At 38.4% G+C, this 18,678-nt stretch overlaps 1 protein-coding gene across 2 annotated transcripts; it reads right to left on the bottom strand.

The window, feature by feature from the left end:
• Positions 1 to 763: 763 nt before the first annotated feature.
• On the bottom strand, positions 764 to 8,151 carry LOC116707146 (E3 ubiquitin-protein ligase TRIM39). 2 transcript variants are annotated; one of them, XM_032544367.1, is made up of 8 exons: positions 7,942 to 8,151; positions 6,221 to 6,821; positions 5,204 to 5,299; positions 4,122 to 4,355; positions 3,622 to 3,769; positions 3,430 to 3,456; positions 2,181 to 2,356; positions 764 to 2,067 (listed from the first exon to the last, which is right to left on the bottom strand). In XM_032544367.1, the coding sequence occupies exons 2-8, from the start codon at positions 6,806 to 6,808 to the stop codon at positions 1,696 to 1,698; spliced, it is 1,641 nt and encodes a 546-aa protein (XP_032400258.1). In that variant the 5' UTR covers positions 6,809 to 6,821; positions 7,942 to 8,151; the 3' UTR covers positions 764 to 1,695. The 2 variants fall into 2 exon arrangements, with proteins under 2 accessions (XP_032400258.1, XP_032400257.1); XM_032544366.1 differs by having other exon boundaries at positions 6,221 to 6,811; positions 7,942 to 8,121.
• Positions 8,152 to 18,678: the final 10,527 nt, after the last annotated feature.

Genomic DNA, 18,678 nt, shown 5'->3' with positions numbered 1-18,678 from the left:
TTACATAGACAATGATTTTCTTTCAATAATTGTTCATCTCTTAAGGGATTTTTTCATTATAAGTAAATCCTTCAATTTGCCTCTGAAATATGTGTATATCCTAAAATAAGTCCTCTAGTGTTGGAGATAGCTAAAAATGGTATGACTCTGCATTTCTCCACTGTAAGCAAGGTTGGAGCCATGAAGCATTCTACAGACGAGATAAATCTCTGATTTCTCAGACAGAATGACGGCTACAGTCATTCTTGACGCACTAGAGACAGATGCACGGGGATGTAAGGAGGTGTATCACTGATTGTATTCACCACAACTGTGGCCACATTGTAACTCTGTTGATTGTGAAAGCTGTTCTCGTCATTTGATTGTTCTCTGCAGAAAACAATTAAACCCTTCCCACCGGATACCTAAAACCTTTAACTCAGTTTGCAGCCTGTCTTTATTTTGTTTCAACAAGGTCTCTTCTGGCAATCAAAAATCCTCCCTCGCTGCACAGAAACTTCCACAACAAGGTCTTGCTTATACTGCTGCAACCCTAAGTGGTAAAAAACAGCAACCATGAATGCAGCTTTAAGCAAACTTGAGCTGCACAGACACAGTAGAGTAGTGCACTGTTTAATAGTTTCAGGCTGAATGCTTCCTTCTTTATCCTCCGTGCTTGGTTTGGAATATGTTCTCTAAGAATGCAAAGCACATGGAAACAGGGACGCTCTGTCGGGGCCGATGCAAAGTTTTTTGCAAAACAGAAAAGGTTTCTGGGCCAAGATTGATACAAGTTTCTTTATTACCAAAACAAATCACCATGGAACCACTGATTGAAACATGCTAGTCAAGGCATTATTCTCAGAACATTTTTTTTTTAGCATCATTAATTAGCACCAGCCTAATGTTAATGTTAAATTCAGTTAAAAGTCTGCAATGCAAATGAAATACTTTGCTAAGCCTGCAGAGTCCATAGCACAAAACAACCATAAACATGTCAGGTGTACCTTTGCACAAGTTTGAATATTCATTTGGCATTAGGATTTACATGGTGGCATGAGGTTGGGTTGGGGCCCGAAAGATGTCCGTAAATAACAAAAAAATATATATTAACACACCACCAGCAATTCATATTTTTTTGTAGTAATTCCATATTTTTGTTTTATCTGACACCAATTCCTGTCACCTACAAAATACATTCATACTGGGCCTTTGAACAATGCATAATAATACAAATAACCCTGTGTAACATAACATATATGTGATATAAAATAAACATATTATCAGGACTATTAAACCTACTTTCTAATGTGAAATACTTTTGATTATTTAAGCAGCTGCTGGTGTTTCAGCATTGTGATTTTGTCAGTGAGTGTGCGACGTTGGCCTGGTGCGGGCAGGACTGTGTGATTTACTCCTTACTGAAACCTGACCTGTAGTAGCTTTTATACTTTCACAGATCAGGCTTGGTTGCTGAACCATAATGGATCGGCTGACATACTTTAACAGTCCAGTCTTCTTTGAATGCATTTTTTCCACATGCACCTGTAACACTTCTCTTATAATGGCGGAAAGTTAAAAATCCTTGTGTTGAGGATGCGGGGATCTTTAAAAAATGCTTGTGTATGTACAGTAGAAACTTATCTTTTAAATACTGAATCAGTTCTGTAAGTCAAAATCTTTCTTGCAGCTATCGCGGTCAAAGTCGAATCCTCCTCAAGTCTCATGATTAACAGCTTTGATAACCAACGGTGCCGTATTCTTCCCTTCATCAAAAACACCCGGGCTGAAGAAGGGGAAGATCCTCCCCGAGAACAAGCACCCAGTGAAGGTGTAGATCGGAGACCTGGCCTCCACGTCAAAGAAGGATACGGTCCCCTGCTCGTAATCCGTAAACACTCCAACAATCTGCGGCTTCTCTTTGAGGGACAGAAGGACCGAGGGGGAGTCCAAAGCGCGATACTCTTCCCCGTTCCTCAGCCGCACCGTCCAATAGCCGTTCTCCGGCTTGGAGGTGATCATCCCCTTCCTGTTTACAGACTCCTTCACCACACCCAGGTCCCAGAAGGTCTTTGAACCCACTGCAACCTGCAAGAGAATATGAAACACTGAACATGAAAACTACAGCATAGGAAGACTGTCAAAACACTTGATCCTGGACCCGATTCTACACTGGATCCATCAGCAAACGAGACGCTGACCTGGAAGTAGAACCTCCCGGACAGGTAACCTCTCTTGCCCAGAACGCAGATGACGGGGTCAAAGCGTTGGGGGTTGTCAGGAACAATGTGCAGCAGCTCGCCGCGGCCCGCCTGCTTTCCGTCAGCTGACAGGACGATGTTTGGATGGGCGGTGTCCGGGTCTAAAACCACGTCAACTGGGGACATTCGATGGAGAGAAGTTAAATCAATACAGAATCTACTACAATTACCACCATATCTACGTGCTCTTCTGGGTTTGTCTTAACTTATATTATGGTTACCTACTTTTGCTTTATTACTTTAATTACATATTCAATTTAATTTTAAAGTCACTTACTTACACTGCGATATTGTTTTTTTTTGTACCATGGCAACCGCACTTTACTTTACAAAACCTTCATTTGACGCCACTTTACTTCAGTCTACCTTCTTCTCATAGTCTACTGTTTGCCTGTTTTTCTTGTGTTTACTTGTTTTGTTTTTTGTTTTTTTTGCTGTTATTGTTGAGAATGCTACTGTAACAAAGGAATTTCTCCGCTGTGAGATGAATAAAGTATTATCTTATCTTATCTTATCTTATCTTATCTTAGTGTGCTACTTCTGTACAGGTTACTAGCCCAGTCACTGCTCAGCCTTCCTTAAAACAATAGTACAGAGTTTAACCATAACTAAACCGTGTTTGGAAGAGATTTAGCTCAACATCCAGTATGCAATTCCTCTTTAGTCTACTACAGTTTCTAAACAAATGTGACATGTTTTGTGGTGGCTGGAAAATGTTTAAATTGCAAATCTATTTTTGGTGTTCCATTGATGTGCACATTTCACTGATATGATGTTCATTTCTGGGTCTGATGAGTAGCCAAAAAGAACAGACCCTGAGTCCTGACATTACATCCCTAAGAGATCAACTTATTTTGTAGTTTGTAAAAAATGATCAACAGAAATATGTTACTACTTAAATCTAATTATAACAGACTGCAGCAAAAACATAATCAAAAATAAATAAATTAGGGAATTCAAAGCCATTATGGGTATGTATCTTTCAAATTGTTCTGCTGCCATGCATTTTTCATTATAGATCAATGAGAAATTATCTAATTTCTGTCAGTTTTTTTTTTTTTTTTTTTGTAACACAAACACATTTCAAAGCCTACCATATTATTTTAACTATATTCCAATCCAACATGCAAAAAAAAACACTACCATTTCACACGCTGAAACCACATAATTATGCCGAGTGAGGTCTTACCTGCATATGTCTGCATCTTCTTCATCTCTGTTGAGAAAATGAAAATCCGTTTTGACAGTTTCAATGACACAGTTTCGTTACCAACTTTAGAGAAGGTTCAATTTAAAAGTGTCACAAGTTACGAGGCGAGTTTGATGTTTAGTTTTTTTTATGCAGAACAAAATGGTGGCGCTTGTTGTGATTTTACTTCACCTTCCTTCTTCAGGCCGTCCAGTTCCTTCTTCAGGGTGTCGTCCAGTTTAGACAGCGCTCCCCTCACCGCCCCCACGCAGAGCTCAGGGTGGACGCCGATCTCCATCCACTCTTTGGTGGGCGGAGGAGACATGAGAGAGGGCGACCTCTACCAAAAAAGAAACAGTAAGCATAGAATTTGATTATTACCTATGAATGTGATTAGTGCGTTGATTTAAAGTGACGACCTGTGGAGTTTGACTCATTCTTAGTCAAACTCCAATACACTTTCAATATTTCTGTACTAAAATGCCAAAAGGATCTACGTTCTGCTTTTAACATACAATTCAAAATGTCAGTGTTTTGTTTCCTTCAGAAATGACATCTTTGTAATGGTGAAAAAAACATGAAAAAGTGTTTATATGATTTCAAAACTGGATTTCACTTTAGTTACGCCTTATCTTAACAGCCCTCATGAGCTAAAAGCCCAGTATTGACCACATTTTAAGGGTGACTGTAACCTTTAAAACGTGCAGATGGTCCTCAGAGGCCCTCAGCTCCTCCAGCTCAGCGTTTCTCCTCTGCAGTTCAGTGATTTCTTGCTGCAGCTGGTCGACGAGCTCCTCCGCCCTCCTCTCTGCTGCTTTCTGCTTCTCCTTGATCTCCACATTGGCTTCAGTTTGTCTCTCCTCTATGGAGCGAATCAGAAACGCAAAGAGACGGTCGCTCTCCTTCATCTCCTTCTCTGCACTCATCTGGACGGGGATAAAGAGAATTAAACATTGTAAAATAAATGTCAGCTTAAAAGTGGACATATTATGCTTTTCCTTATTTTCTGTCATATCTACAATGTAATAATGTTGGATGTTCATGTTAAAAGACGTCAAAACGTCAAATGATGAACATATTTTAGAGAAATCCCCATGAGCTAAAACTTTTAGATTTTTAACTGTTCTTCTTTCAGTTTTTTCTACTCTTGGCTAAGTATTACGTAACTCCAAGCCGGCCTGTTATGATTGGTCATCTGCTCCAGCCAGGCTGGACTGGAGGTTTTGTTTTTTAAGCTACTGTGTGTTAACTTTGTCGCATGTAGCTACGTAGCTAACAGCAGTAAAATATGCCATCTTGGCTGCCAGTGTTCTCCAAGTTTTGGGTCGCATTACTGCTGAAACACAGGTAGTATTTGGTTCATAAGCTTTTATCTATGATTTTTGGGCCTTAAAAAGTCTTAAATTTGCTTAAGTATTGTGTTGTAAGTCTTAAATTATTTTTTAACAAGTCTTAATTTCTCTAGCTCTAATGCTCATTGAAATGTTCCCGCAGTGCTTTGCAATGTTCTATTTTAATTCTTTGGTGTTGTAGTTCTGTTGCTAGTCCAGTTATAATTTGCTGTATTATGACTACAAATAAGACCAATATGCCACTTTTATTGCAGCCAATCTAGACACCTGTTTTAGACATTGTTTCCACACTCTGACATCTGACTTTTTTTTGATGTCATGATATACATATAGGTCTTAAATTTCATTCATAATAGTCTTAAAATGGTCTTAAAAAGCGTTTGCCTTGCTGAAACCTGCAGAAACTCTGCATTAGGACTCACGTTGCTTAGCTTCAGACAGCTTTTGATCTCCTCCACCTTCTCCAGTCGTTCCTGGATCATCTGCTGAAAATCTGCCTGACTCTTCTTCATTTGGACCTAAAAGACAGAAGGGAAATAAAATCCTCAGTTGGCAGAGTGTAACTCTCTCACTAGCACCACTAGCAAATAAGAGTATTAGACAAACAGTAGCCTACATGTACCTGCAAAACATAAAAACAATATTCAGGATTTCATTGTCGGCCACCAAAGATAGAGAGGTTATAGGCTGACTATTTCAAGATTAAAACTCTTGTCTCTATTTTTCTAACGACATTGTTAGTTGGGTTATTATCTCTACCAAGGAGGTTACGTTTTTTTACTGAACCCATTAATCCACATTGTGAGACATATGTGCTGCATTCATGTGGTGTCACAATAATAAAAAAATAAAAAATGATTTCCCGACTGGGAAAATTTCACACTGCATTAACATGATGGCCTTAGTTGGTGAAAGTCTCCGTTCTTCGAATGCCTTTCTAGTTTTGGATGTTTCTAATGTAAATTTAAATCAACAGTGTACCTCAGTTGCACCTCCCTGCAGTTAAATACACATGCAGGCTCATCACCCCCCCCCCCCCAAGTCCTTGAGACAAAATTGTATGCAGTGTGCTTGCCTTTTATGCAGCCAAGGATCTTATATAAAAGTTACAACAGAGAAGTTCATGTGCAACTATGGCACTTTATCTGTCATGAACCCCTGTTAGCAAAGTGTTTGTTAAACTTTTACTTTTACACTCTGTGTAGCCTAGTTTTACACTAACAATTTGCAATAATACAGTCTTTTAAATGGCTGATCCATGTCGAATGTTTAAAGACATTTTACAATTGTAACATTTGGCCAGTAAGACCGACATTTGCAGAGTGAGTATGTGTAATGCTTTAATGCATAAGTAGGAATAAATATTATCACACATTTATTTTGATCTTCACAAACCCATATTGCCTAAACATCCCTAAAGCAGAGAATACTCTCTATACCTTCCTCTCTCCGCTTTCGTCCTCTATTGTAATGGCATGGTGATCTTTGTGCTCGGTCTCGGTGCAGAACTGGCACACACACTTCTGTTCGTCCCTGCAGAACATCTCCAGCAGCCTCTCGTGCTTCACACACATCCTTTCCTGCAGATTCTTCACCGGCTTGATCAGCTTGTGGATCTTCAAGGTGGCGACACCCTGGTGAGGCTCCAGGTGGGCTTCACAGTACGAGGTCAGACACACCAGGCAGGACTTCAGGGCCTTCACCTGAAGGGAGGTTGCAGCGCAGACGTCACACACTACCTCACCTGGTTTGGCTGCGCACAGCTGGGAAGCCGAGGAACAGACTATAATATTACGAAATGCGTCCGCCAGCTCTTTGAAGGCCGTGTTGATGCTTATTTCAGGCAGTGAGGTGAACGTTTTGTTGCAAGTGGGGCACTTGCAGACCTCACTGCCATCCCACACATTTTGGAGGCAGGCCTGGCAGAAGTTGTGTCCACAGGGAGTGGTGACTGGGTTAGTGAACACTTGCTGACAGATGGTGCACTGGAACTGCTTTTCTGGTAACACGTGGCCTGGGGAAGCCATTGTCTGCAGAACACTAAAAGAGAGGTGATCAGTTTCTCAGGATGATCTTTTATTGTGGAAATACATGCAATATCCACAGAACAACCTAATTGAAAGAGTGCTGAACTTCCATAATTAATGCCACTTCACCTCCTGGGCACTGCAAGTTGCTCTTGAGCAAGGCACCGTACCCCCCCCCCAACCGCTCAGGGCGCTGGTTCAGCTGGCAGCCCACTCACTCTGACATCTCTCCATTAGTGCATGTACAAGTCCTGAGCATGTGTGTGTATTTCAGGCCTGTGTCTGATTACTAACAAAAGTGTGTACGCAGAGAGTAAATTGTAATTTTCCCCACTGGGGATTAAGAAACAAATTAAAATAAAAAAATTAAATTAAATTAAATTAATTAAACATGTTGTTAAAAAACAAAGTTTTAACTTTAAACTTTTATTTATGATCTAATGCTGTAACTGTGTACATATGCGACTCCCTGGTGACTCAACTTGAAACACGGGACTTATACACCCTGCACTGTTTGGTGTGCTTGATGTCTGCTAAATACACACACACACACACACACACACACCACTCACCACCACCACCCTCTCACTTCCCATAGAAAACATAATTACACTAGTGTGCCAACACTCAATTACCAAAGAAGCTTGTTATCACTCTCATAAGTGTATGTTCAGTATGAAGCTATACAGCTAGATCTGGTTAGCTTAGCTTAGCATAATGACTGGAATCAAGGGGAAACAGCTAGCTTGGCTCTGTCTAAATGTCTCTGTCCAAAATCTGCCTACCAGCACTTCTAAAACCCACTAAAATACAAATAGACAGAGTAAGGCTTAAGCCTTACACAGATCTCAGTCATCAAACCTCAACTCATTATTCAGTCCCGTAACCAGAAAGTATTATTTTTTACATAAAGCATGATTTTAATTCATGTAGCACTTCAAGAGCTATCAGCAATGTACAATGATTACTAGTATTCCATTCAATACAACTTTTATTTAAAAAATATGTAGCCTGTATTTCCACTCTTAGCTTTTTTAAACTAATTTACATCACTTTAATTCACATGCTCAGTATTTTTTACAACAAAACAGACTTAAACTGATTGTTTTTAGCAGAAAATTTGTCATACTTACAGCTTCTTCTCTTTGCTGGGCAGTCACACGTCTGTGCTCGGTGACGGCAGAGCAGGGGACTCTTCTGTTATGAAGTATGACTACATTACCGTGATAGGTGTTAGGATAGTGATTCATCAGCCCGAACCCTCCCTTTTCTGAACTAAGCACTGGTTTCTCGGTCATACTTTACTGCAACTACCTGATCTTAAAATTGCGGCCTTTACGGCACAACCTACTATTAGTTACTGTTTCTGTGACGTTTTGTGTGCATTTGTTGCGTGCATATATGATCATGGGAATGTGTAACATTAAAGCTCTCACACAGGGAAGGAGCATGTTTTCCTCATGGGTGTGGTGGTTGAGTCCAATGTTTAACATTTTCCATTTATGGCACGCCTAAAACGTACTGTTGACTTCAGGAATGCTGCAGCTCTGCATGGCATTACAAATACAATGATTATAATTGTAGTGACCTAATTATAACATTATAAATATGTCCTCTTTAAATATAAGGATGCAGAAAGCAGGAGCAGTTATACACCCAGTTTTCCTGTCAGATAATACCTGGAACCAGACTAGACTAAATTGGTAGATCATTTACAGATGAGAGGTCATTGACAGGTTTATGATGGGACCTTTAACAAGTTCATAAAATACAAACATGTGCTTTAATTGACTTTAAGAGCTGCTGACAATACACATTTAACTACAGATCATGTGCACTCTACTGCCACATTAACCACCAAATATATTTGTACATGTACATTTCTAAATGAATTGCGCTATACACCCAAGGTAGACATTGGTTTACCTTTGGGGTAATCTCCACAAAATTGTGCAAAAGACGTAAAAAAAAGTCTGTATTTTATGTTATTGCCCCAATAAAGAGTTGGAAAAGGTACATACAAAACAGAATGTTGTGTTGTGGTAATGTATGTGCAAACAGGAATCTTTATGAGAATCTTTCATTGGCATATCAAAGTTTATACATGCAGTTGTTCCTCCAGTATTTGGGCCAAGAAGCTTGTGAAACGTAAAGAGTGCAAATATAAATCGGCCTTACTTGTTTTTTAAATGTGTCTTGAAAATATTTAATGTACATTATATATACTATACACTGTTACAGGTTATGACATTTCAATATTAAAGAAAGGCTATCAGACTCTACAAAATGGGTTTACTGCTTATGCTCGTGTTTGTGCCTACTAAATTGATTACTGTGGTACTATGTGTAGATTTTACTGTAAATGTCACTCATCCAAACAAGGAACCCACACATCACCTCATGTTAGCATGTATTTGCCTCCGGTGAGGCTGTGTGGCTTTACATCTGATTTGCATTGACCCCAGCAAACATTTTCTAAGTCATCCTTGACCTTATCCAACGCTGCAGTTTGTTGCATGAGATTCCACTTTCCACTGTTCAACAACATTCCCCCCTTTTCTAGTCCCCACAAGTCCCCCTTTCCTTATGTTAATGTCCCCTAAAATGTCTGACCTTGACTAAACTGGAATGTATCCATGCAAAGTTTGTCTCTAGAGAGGTGTTTTCACATTCCTCTCCTGAAGAGGAAGATGTCTCTGCACTCACTTAAATTCTGAGATTCAAACGCATCCCGAGCCAGCTTGATTATATTGGTAAATCAATCCCCGTCTAATACGCAAGAACCAGCAAAGAAACGGGAAACCTCCAGTGCAGAGGTGACTGTCATAACAGAGAACAAAAACATATCTGCAAGCTGACAAGCTAACAAACCAAATAAACTGAAAAGATGCTGACCATACTTAGCATTCTGATATGTCTGCTAATTGCCAATTTTAATGCACCAAAGACTGCTCATCTGACTCTGGGTCTGACGGTGGGTTGAAATAGAATGCCAAAACTATAATTGCAGATCAGAAAGCAGCTTGAATCATAAACATAGGCCATTGTTAGTTAATAAGTTTTATTTTAGTTCTGTGTCATGCCAAGCACTTGGTCCATCTCGAGACACCACAAACCTATTTAACAGACTTCTTCCGGTCACATATTCAAACCATTTGGAGAAATACGTAAATAAAAAAAAGATATATACAGGATATATACTTTTTTAGAGTTTTAAATGTTAAACAAAATGTTAATCATAACAGCGTTTTTTTTTTTTTTACATACTTTAAAAAGTGTCTATAGGGGCACTTTGATTGAATTTAACTGTGGTTCAATGGCTAATCACCAGAGCATCTCACCATCAAATTGTAACTTATTTCCTTTTTAAAATAGATCTAAATGACTAAAGTACCTGAGGTCAAAGTTTATTCTTATTTTAATTTAATTGCAAATTGTAGGAGTCTGGGATGGGATGAAGGCTTTAATCATTGTCTCAAAGGAAGGTGCAAGAGATCTTGTGACAGCTGCCAGAAGTTGAGATGATCAGTCATTTGCAAGTCAATTAATTAGGATTTGCTTTGAAGAAAGGACATAAGTAAAGGGAGAGGGAGAAATTGGGTATTAGGAAGGCAGAGCTTCAACATTCATCCAGGTATTAGTTTAAAAGTAGGTGTGATACAGATAAAGGGCAAGAATAAGAGTTTGGAGATGTCACCAGCCTGCAGTACAGTATGTCCAGGTAAGAAATACATTTAATGTTTACAGTATATTTACAGATTTACTTACCCGCGGTTTTGGCTGCCCATAAATAAACGAGTAGCATAATCTTGTCATTGGATACAAGTTATCCTGTATATGTTATGTACTGCATGTTTTCTGAATAATGCTTCTCACCCTCAGGTATTGGAAGGACCATGTTGGGTATTCTCCTTTTATCAGGTCCGTCTGGATGTGTCTATTTGTTTGTATTTCTTTTTACAGTAAATGTAAAAAATACTACATTGTTCAGCAAACATGCTCACAATGACATTACATTATGAGATAGTTACTCATGAGAGATAAGGTGTCCACCTTTTTCCCCCAATGTGTTTACATGTGGCCTACAGCTGCTACATTTTAAACTGCAGCGGATGTATCTTTGCCCCAGTCTGCCCCGTCCCGGGGGAATTCTTGTGTACTTGTGCCTTTCCATTTACTATATGAAACATCTAAAGTCTGCTTGCGTTTTCTTTGAACACAGTCAACTAAATTGGGCTACAAGGGCCACTACCAGTGATAACGATTAGCCACAAATTTCATTATAAATTTCCAGAAAATCATAAATTCAGGAATTGCGTAAAAACAGCATGTTTCAATCCACTACCAGGAGTTGGCCACATCATTATTTATATGTTAGGTTTGTTTCCATTGCACTTCGTCACATACGTTTTTATTGAAACACTTAATTTTCCACCTCGGCCAAGCATAAAAACCTTTTTTGAAATATTTAGATTTTTTTAGTTTTTCAAATTTACTTCATTTACACTTTTCACGGAGAATATGTGTATAAAAACATGTGTCTGGAAACAGAAGAGAGTACCTTTATCGTAACAGATTAGTAATAATATTAGTAAAGTAAAGTAGGAATTAGTGATTAGTAAAGTACCAATACTTTGATGAAATATTACTCAAGTACAAGTGAAATTACCTATCTGAAAAATTGCTCAAGTAAAGGTAATTAAAAGTTACTTAGTTACATTAAAAAATATGCCTAGACGCTGATTCATCACTGTAGTGGTTCCTGGCGCAATTTCTTTTTTTTCCTTTCGGTTTTCACGAGTCTAAGTTTTTTAGTTTTTTTTTACTCAGTAACGGGTGGGATTTTTAATGTCGCCAAATACAATACTTTACTAAAAACGTACAAGTACATTTTAAATTACCGATTTTTAAAATTACTTGAAAGATACAAAACAAACAACAAAACCACTCAAAACAGTAACGTGAGTAAATGTATTTCGTTACTTTCGACTTCTGCAAGTGTGGCTCTTTGCTGTTTGCTTATTACGATAAAATGTCCCTTTTTTTTTTTACAGGCTTCTGTTCGTGCTTTTATAGTTACCATTTAATCACTGAGCCAAAGACTTGGTTCGAAGCTCAAGGGTACTGCAGAAAAAAGTACTCCGACCTGGCCAGCGTGGACAACGTGGAGGACATGGGAAGGCTGCTTTCAGCTGCTGACAGAGGTTATGAGGGAAAAGCTTGGATAGGCCTGCATAACCTGAATAATAGCTGGCAGTGGGCTTTCAAGGAGAAAGATTTCTATGAACAGGACGAATGGAACTTCAGGAGCTGGCAGGAAGGTCAACCAAATGACACAACGGGATTTGGGAAGTTGTGTGTTTTTTTCCATCAAGGTTTCTGGTACGATGATGACTGCACTGAACTTTACCGGTTTGTCTGCTATCAGAAATGGTCTCCTGGTGAGTACCCAGTTCTTTTTTTTGGTTTGTTATTTGTAAATGTATAACATTTTCCAAACAATTCTAAGCAAACATATCCTATTTTCTACCTTATCAACCTTCAATAGCCATATATTTTCAATTATTTTGTTTGTATTTTTCATGATTTACCATAGTAGCTGAACTTTAACAAAATCTTTCAGACGTGGGAACCGGTCAATATTTCTTTATAGACCAAGAGATGACATGGGACGACGCTCTGGCCTACTGCAGGAAGTTCCACACAGACCTGGCCAGTGTGAAACACGAATATGGGAATAACCTAATCAAGGTGGCTGCACGGGGAAGAAGATTTTGGATCGGCCTGTACAGACACATGTGGAGCTGGTGGTCAGATGGCTCTGACCACGCATTCCGTTACTGGGAAGATGGACACCCGGAAAATTTAACTGAGCGCTGTGCTGCAAGCGTGATCAACGCTACTCAGCTTGGAAAGTGGGTGGAAAACGACTGCAAAGAAAAACTTCATTTTGTGTGCCAAAACAGTGAGTTATTTTTCATTTCTCAACGATCTCATGTTGATACTGTGACATAATATTTCTAAAAACAGATCTACTTCTATTTCTCCACCAGATAAGAGGAAGTTGTTTAATGTTCAGCTGAAAACACTGAAAACCACAGTCGACTTGAATGTCCCTGCTGTGACGGACGCCATCTTGAATCAGGTCACTGTCATCATCACGCATGTTGTTGTTTTTGTATCTTATTATATAAATCTGAATGATTGGATGCTCAGTAATTTAATATTAAAAAGTGATATTATATAAGAAACTAGAAGGGCATTTATCTCATAATGTGGTAACACTTTACAACAACGTACACCAAAAAATAGGTGGTTAATGATTAATTACTGTTTTTGAAACAGTAACGAATGATTAGTTACCCTTTTTCAGAAGGGTAGTTACTGTTTTTGAAAAGGGTAGTTACTGTTTTTAAAAAGGGTAACAAATGATTAGTTACCCTTTTTTAGAAGGGTAACAAATGATTAGTTACTGTCTTTTAAAAGGGTAGTTACTGTTTTTCCAAAGGGTAATTACCCTTTTTCAGAAGAGTAGTTACTGTTTTTCAGAAGGGTAGTTACGGTTTCTTCTGAAAATGGGTAACTACCCATCTAAAAAACCGTAACTACCCTTCTGAAAAAGGGTAACTACCATTCTGAAAAACAGTAACTACCCTTCTGAAAAAGGGTAACTACCATTCTGAAAAAGGGTAACTACTCATTCTGAAAAACAGTAACTACCCTTATGACAAAGGGTTACTACCATTCTGAAAAACAGTAACTACCCTTCTCTTTCAAAAACAGTAACTAATCTTTAACTACCTATTTTCTGTGTAGCTTATTGTAAAGTGTTACCCATGATGTTCTTCAGCGTACATTTTCCCAGTGCGACAACAGCTTTCCTCCCCACAGTCATTGTAAACCAGCACTGTGATTGGGTCTAGGAAGGGGTGGGAAAACGTTTAATTTGGGGACTTAATGTAACATTTTTTTGGACATTGGAATTTATGCTTTTATCCATTTTTGCAAGATTATATGATTATTATTGGTAACATTATTGTTAAACCTTTATGTTCTTCAGATCAAGAAGAAGCTGATGAAGGAGGGGATTACAAGTGATATTAAAATTTTCTGGATAAAGCTGGGTGAAAACATCTTCCACAAAGAAAAGGAGAATGCAGATGCAGTGGAGGTGAACCTTTAATATCTAAACCTTATCTTACCGCTGCACCATTGTGCCATTCACCTATTTATGACCGTATATCAAATTATAAAAATGTATTTATTTTGTTTTTAAGGTTTATATTTTGGGTTAAAATATCAATCAATAGCAATTTTAGAGCACCAGAAATAATATTAGTCTCATTTTAGGCTGACTTGCAGCTGAATTAAATCCATATGCTGTGGGAAATATTAAGAAAAGTTTTTAGACAGTACTGGGTTGAAAACATCTTAGAAAGTAGAGTGTGGTGTATGCCTATATAAAGGAAAGAAGTAGATTCAGCATTATGTTTTCATGTTTGCATTATGTTATATTTATTCATGGTTATTTATCTTGTTGTGTATATGTGATATGGTGTTGGATGTAAATTATGGGTCTGTGTTTGTCACTATATGGTCCTATCATTGTGTCAAATGTACACACACCTGTAATCATTACTTTATTTGTGTATATGTATGTTTTGTTTGCAAATAGGCATTTAGTTTCTATGTCCTTATGCCTATGTGTAAAAATAGTAATTAAAGTTGACCAAAAACAACTTCAATTATTTTTTCATAATTATTGGCCTATTTCAAAACGTAGGCCAAATATAAAACAAAGGTTTAAGACTGGCAATATTGAATCATGAAAAAAAATACTGAAATCCTAGATCAAGTTTTGCCAAAGTCTGCTGTAACATATTTTTCTAAGCCGTTAGAACTCCATTATTGTAAAAACAAAACAGCACAAAAAAACAATTAAGGCACACCGCGTTGGGTTACATGTTTATCTTGAGTGCTCCAGATGCACCAGATGTGTGCTAATACACTGCAAAAAATGAGTCCCCATCCCCAACAAAAGAACCAGAGGGTCGCTGGTTCAAGTCCCCGTACGGACCAAAGTACGGAGTGCGGACTAGTGGCTGGAGAGATGCCACCTCACCTCCTGGGCACTGCCAGGTGCCCTTGAGCAAGGTACTGTACCCCCCCCCAACTGCCCAGGGTGCTGGTCCAGCACTGGCAGCCCACTCACTCGGACATCTCTCCATTTGTGCATGAATAGGTCCTGAGCGTGTGTGTGTGTGTATTTCAGGCCTGTGTGTGATTTCTAACAAACAGAGTGTAAATTGTAATTCCCCCACTGGTGAACAATAAACATTATAAATTATTATTATTATTTTTGTGTTACATTGGCCAAAAAAACTACAGTGCCCTTTTTTTTTTTCGAGAAATCCACTTATAGCATACAGTATATTCTTTACAGTTTTTAAGGATGTATGTAAAGCCATAACTAATCTGACTTTCTCCTATGTTGCTTCTTAATTCATTATTTCCATGAGTTTAGATGATGCATGGGTGGTTTAAAACATTTCTTTCCATCATCTCAAAGGGTAGTAAGGATGTAAAACTGATGCAAAGCTGTGCTGTCCCGTCTAATGAAACTGTGTCTTCTTTCAGCACGAGTGTAAAAACAAAAAACTAAATCTGAGATTATACTAGCAAATGTTCCGTGACAGGACATTGAGACCGACAACAAGTCTAAAACTAGTCTCATAAAAGAACAATGACATGTACTGTTTGTATTATGTCGTGGGCCAGTTTAAGCTTTAGAGTCCGAGAAGACTGCCCTTATTTTTTACATAATCTAATATTATACATTTTCATAATTCAGGGTCCTGAAATTGCATATAAAATGAATAGTAATACATTCCTTTGTTTCAAGGTTTATGTTATCATCCAATACATCTGCACAGAAGAATTTGTTTGGATGTGTGAGTTTTTTCTTCAAAAAGAGTGATATATCATTAAATGCTAGTGCATATTTTGCATATGAAGATAAATATGAGTCATTTCGATCGGAGAGTTTGAGAGCAAATTTTCACGTGTGCACTAAATTTGAAAAGATTTGACTATGAGAAGTATCCATGCAAAAAGTATTTGCTTTCTGATTGTTTTGCCTTTTTATAAAACCACCACCGCAACTAAAAAAGCATAAAAGGAATTTCTGGCATGAATGAATTAAATAAATACGTAAGCATTTCCTGCAAAGTCCTGAAAATTGACCTGACTCCAAAACTAAATGAGATGTAAATGTGATGTGATGAAATGTAATTACTTCTTTAATTTAAAACAAATACTACTTTGGAAAGGTATGTACAGTCCCTGACAAAAGTCTTGTCGCTTGAGTAAAAATTGACCTGAAGTGCCGCTGAAATATATTTCTAATCAAGATTTATTTACAAGAAATGGCTCATTTTAATCCCAACAGCTTTTCTAATAATGTTTCAGTGCAAAAAGAAACTGTCAAAAAGTATTCTAATACTCACAGCTTGGTAAAGCCCGTTGAGTCAAGACATAAGTGTTGTCGCCTTGTCATATGAGCTTCACCTGGGACTAATAATGGATCAATTAGGTCTCAAGTGTGTATAAAAACAACCCCAGTACACTAGACCTTCACATCAACTGCAACTAGACCTCTGCAAACATGCCTAAGATTCACCCTGAGACTAAAGTTTTGATTATCAAGAGGCTGAAGACCAGATCCACTGCTGATGTGGCAGACACCTTCAATGTGTCTCAGCGTCAAGTACAGAGGATTAAAAAAACATTTGAAGACACTGGAGATGTTTTTGACAAGCCCAGGTCAGGTAGACCCCGCAAGACAACTGCTCGAGAGGACCGTTTGTTGGCTCGAAAATCCCAGACCAGCCCATTTTCCACTGCAGCAGAGCTCCACCAGACCTGGTCCCCTGAAGTCCTTGTGTCAACCAGAACAGTTTGTCGGATTCTGTCTCAAAATGGCCTCCATGGTCGAATCAGTGCCCAGAAGCCAGCACTAAACAAAAGACAATTGAAAAACCGTGTGGCATTTGCCAAGGCCCACAGCCTGGTAAAAGGATGGACGATGGAGAAGTGGAAGAAAGTGGATTTTTCAGATGAATCTTTTGTTGAATTACACCACAGTTGCCGCAAATATTGCAGGAGACCTACTGGAGCCCGCATGGATCCAAGATTCACCCAGAAAACAGTGAAGTTTGGTGGCGGAAAAATCATGGTCTGGGGTTACATCCAGTATGAAGGTGTGCGAGAGATCTGCAGGGTGGAAGGCAACATCAATAGTCTCAAATACCAAGAAATCTTAGCTACCTCTTATATTCCCAACCATAAAAGAGGCCAAATTCTCCAGCAGGATGGTGCTCCATCGCATACTTCCATCTCCACTTTAAAGTTCCTCAAGGCGAAGAAGATCAAGATGCTCCAGGATTGGCCGGCCCAGTCACCAGACATGAACATCATTGAGCATATGTGGGGTAGGATGAAAGAGGAAGCATGGAAGACCAAACCAAAGAATATTGATGAACTCTGGGAGGCATGCAAGACTGCTTTCCTAGCTATTCCTGATGACTTCATCAATACATTGTAGGAATCCTTGCCAAACCGCATGGATGCAGTCCTTCAAGCTCATGGAAGTCATACAAGATATTAAATTTGAATCTCACAGCACCGCTATTTAATTTGCTGACATATTTTAGTATTTGTAGTAAATTTGTTCAATTTATGTATAGGCAACAAAACTTTTGTCTTGCCAAAATTTGACCTTTCTGTCTTGTTTAAATAATACATCTTTTTTTAGTGAAACTAATTTATTTCAGTGCATTTAACATCATTTGGGAGGGTTTTAGCTTTTCATATGAGCTATTTCTTACACCAATTGATTAATTAAAAGTCAGGTTAATAGCAGGTGTTTCTACAAAATAGATAAGCGACAAGACTTTTGTCAGGGACTGTATGGCAATAGGCCCTGTCAGAGTCTGCATACTTGTTCACATTAGCAAAATTAAACTTAATAAGCATGCAGACTACAATGGTAAAGTACCAATTTAGATTATGACGTGGCCGAAACAAGTCAGACCCTACAGCAGCCAGAAATAAACCACTTTTGGGAACAACCTCACCCACAACTATCTTTAAAAAAATACATTTGAATTGACCTTAACATTGACAGCTGTTTAAATGCAGCTTGGTTGACATGATATTTTTCAAATGGCAGTTTCCCAAAAACCTTCCATCAAAATGAATTTAAGGCTACACTTACATTAATACGTTTTGGTTTAAAAACAAACATCCTTTGCCTTTTTTACACCTCACATTTACACTGCTCTGGCCTTTCTGAGCTTCTAAACTGGAGAAATATGAAAATACATCTGACCGTTGTGGTTTGGAGTCTACGGGATTGTGCTGCAGTCTCGCTGGCCCCAAACGGAGACGTTTGGTAACACCAACACTTGAACCAATGTTTCGCCGCCTAATTGGGTTCTCTGAGAAAAAGCTACTAACTTTACCATGGGAACTACCAGCAACAGGCAGCGAAAACAGAGTAAACACGCTGTCTCCTGTTTACCCCGCATGCTATGAGAATGTTGATGAGCTATATGCGGTTTGGGTATGTTAGTTTAAACTGAGATTAGTTATTGTGTGCACAAAGATCGCTTTTGGCTCAAAACTCCACTTGAAAACCAAAATAAAACCATGTAAATGTAAGCTAAATGTGTCCTTACATTTAATTTATATGCTACTAATGGGGCTTTCAAGTTACTCCAAGTTAACAGCAGAAGATTTATCAAGAATCGTAATCTTCTCCTTTTACATCAAAACTTTCTTTAAAATATTCAAGCAGTGTTTGCAGAACC

The sequence above is a fragment of the Etheostoma spectabile genome, chromosome 19 (assembly GCF_008692095.1).
Source record: "Etheostoma spectabile isolate EspeVRDwgs_2016 chromosome 19, UIUC_Espe_1.0, whole genome shotgun sequence".
Classification (NCBI taxonomy): Eukaryota; Metazoa; Chordata; class Actinopteri; order Perciformes; family Percidae; genus Etheostoma; species Etheostoma spectabile.
The sequence above is the reverse complement of the archived record's forward strand: the minus strand, read 5'-3'. Positions and strand labels throughout refer to the sequence as shown.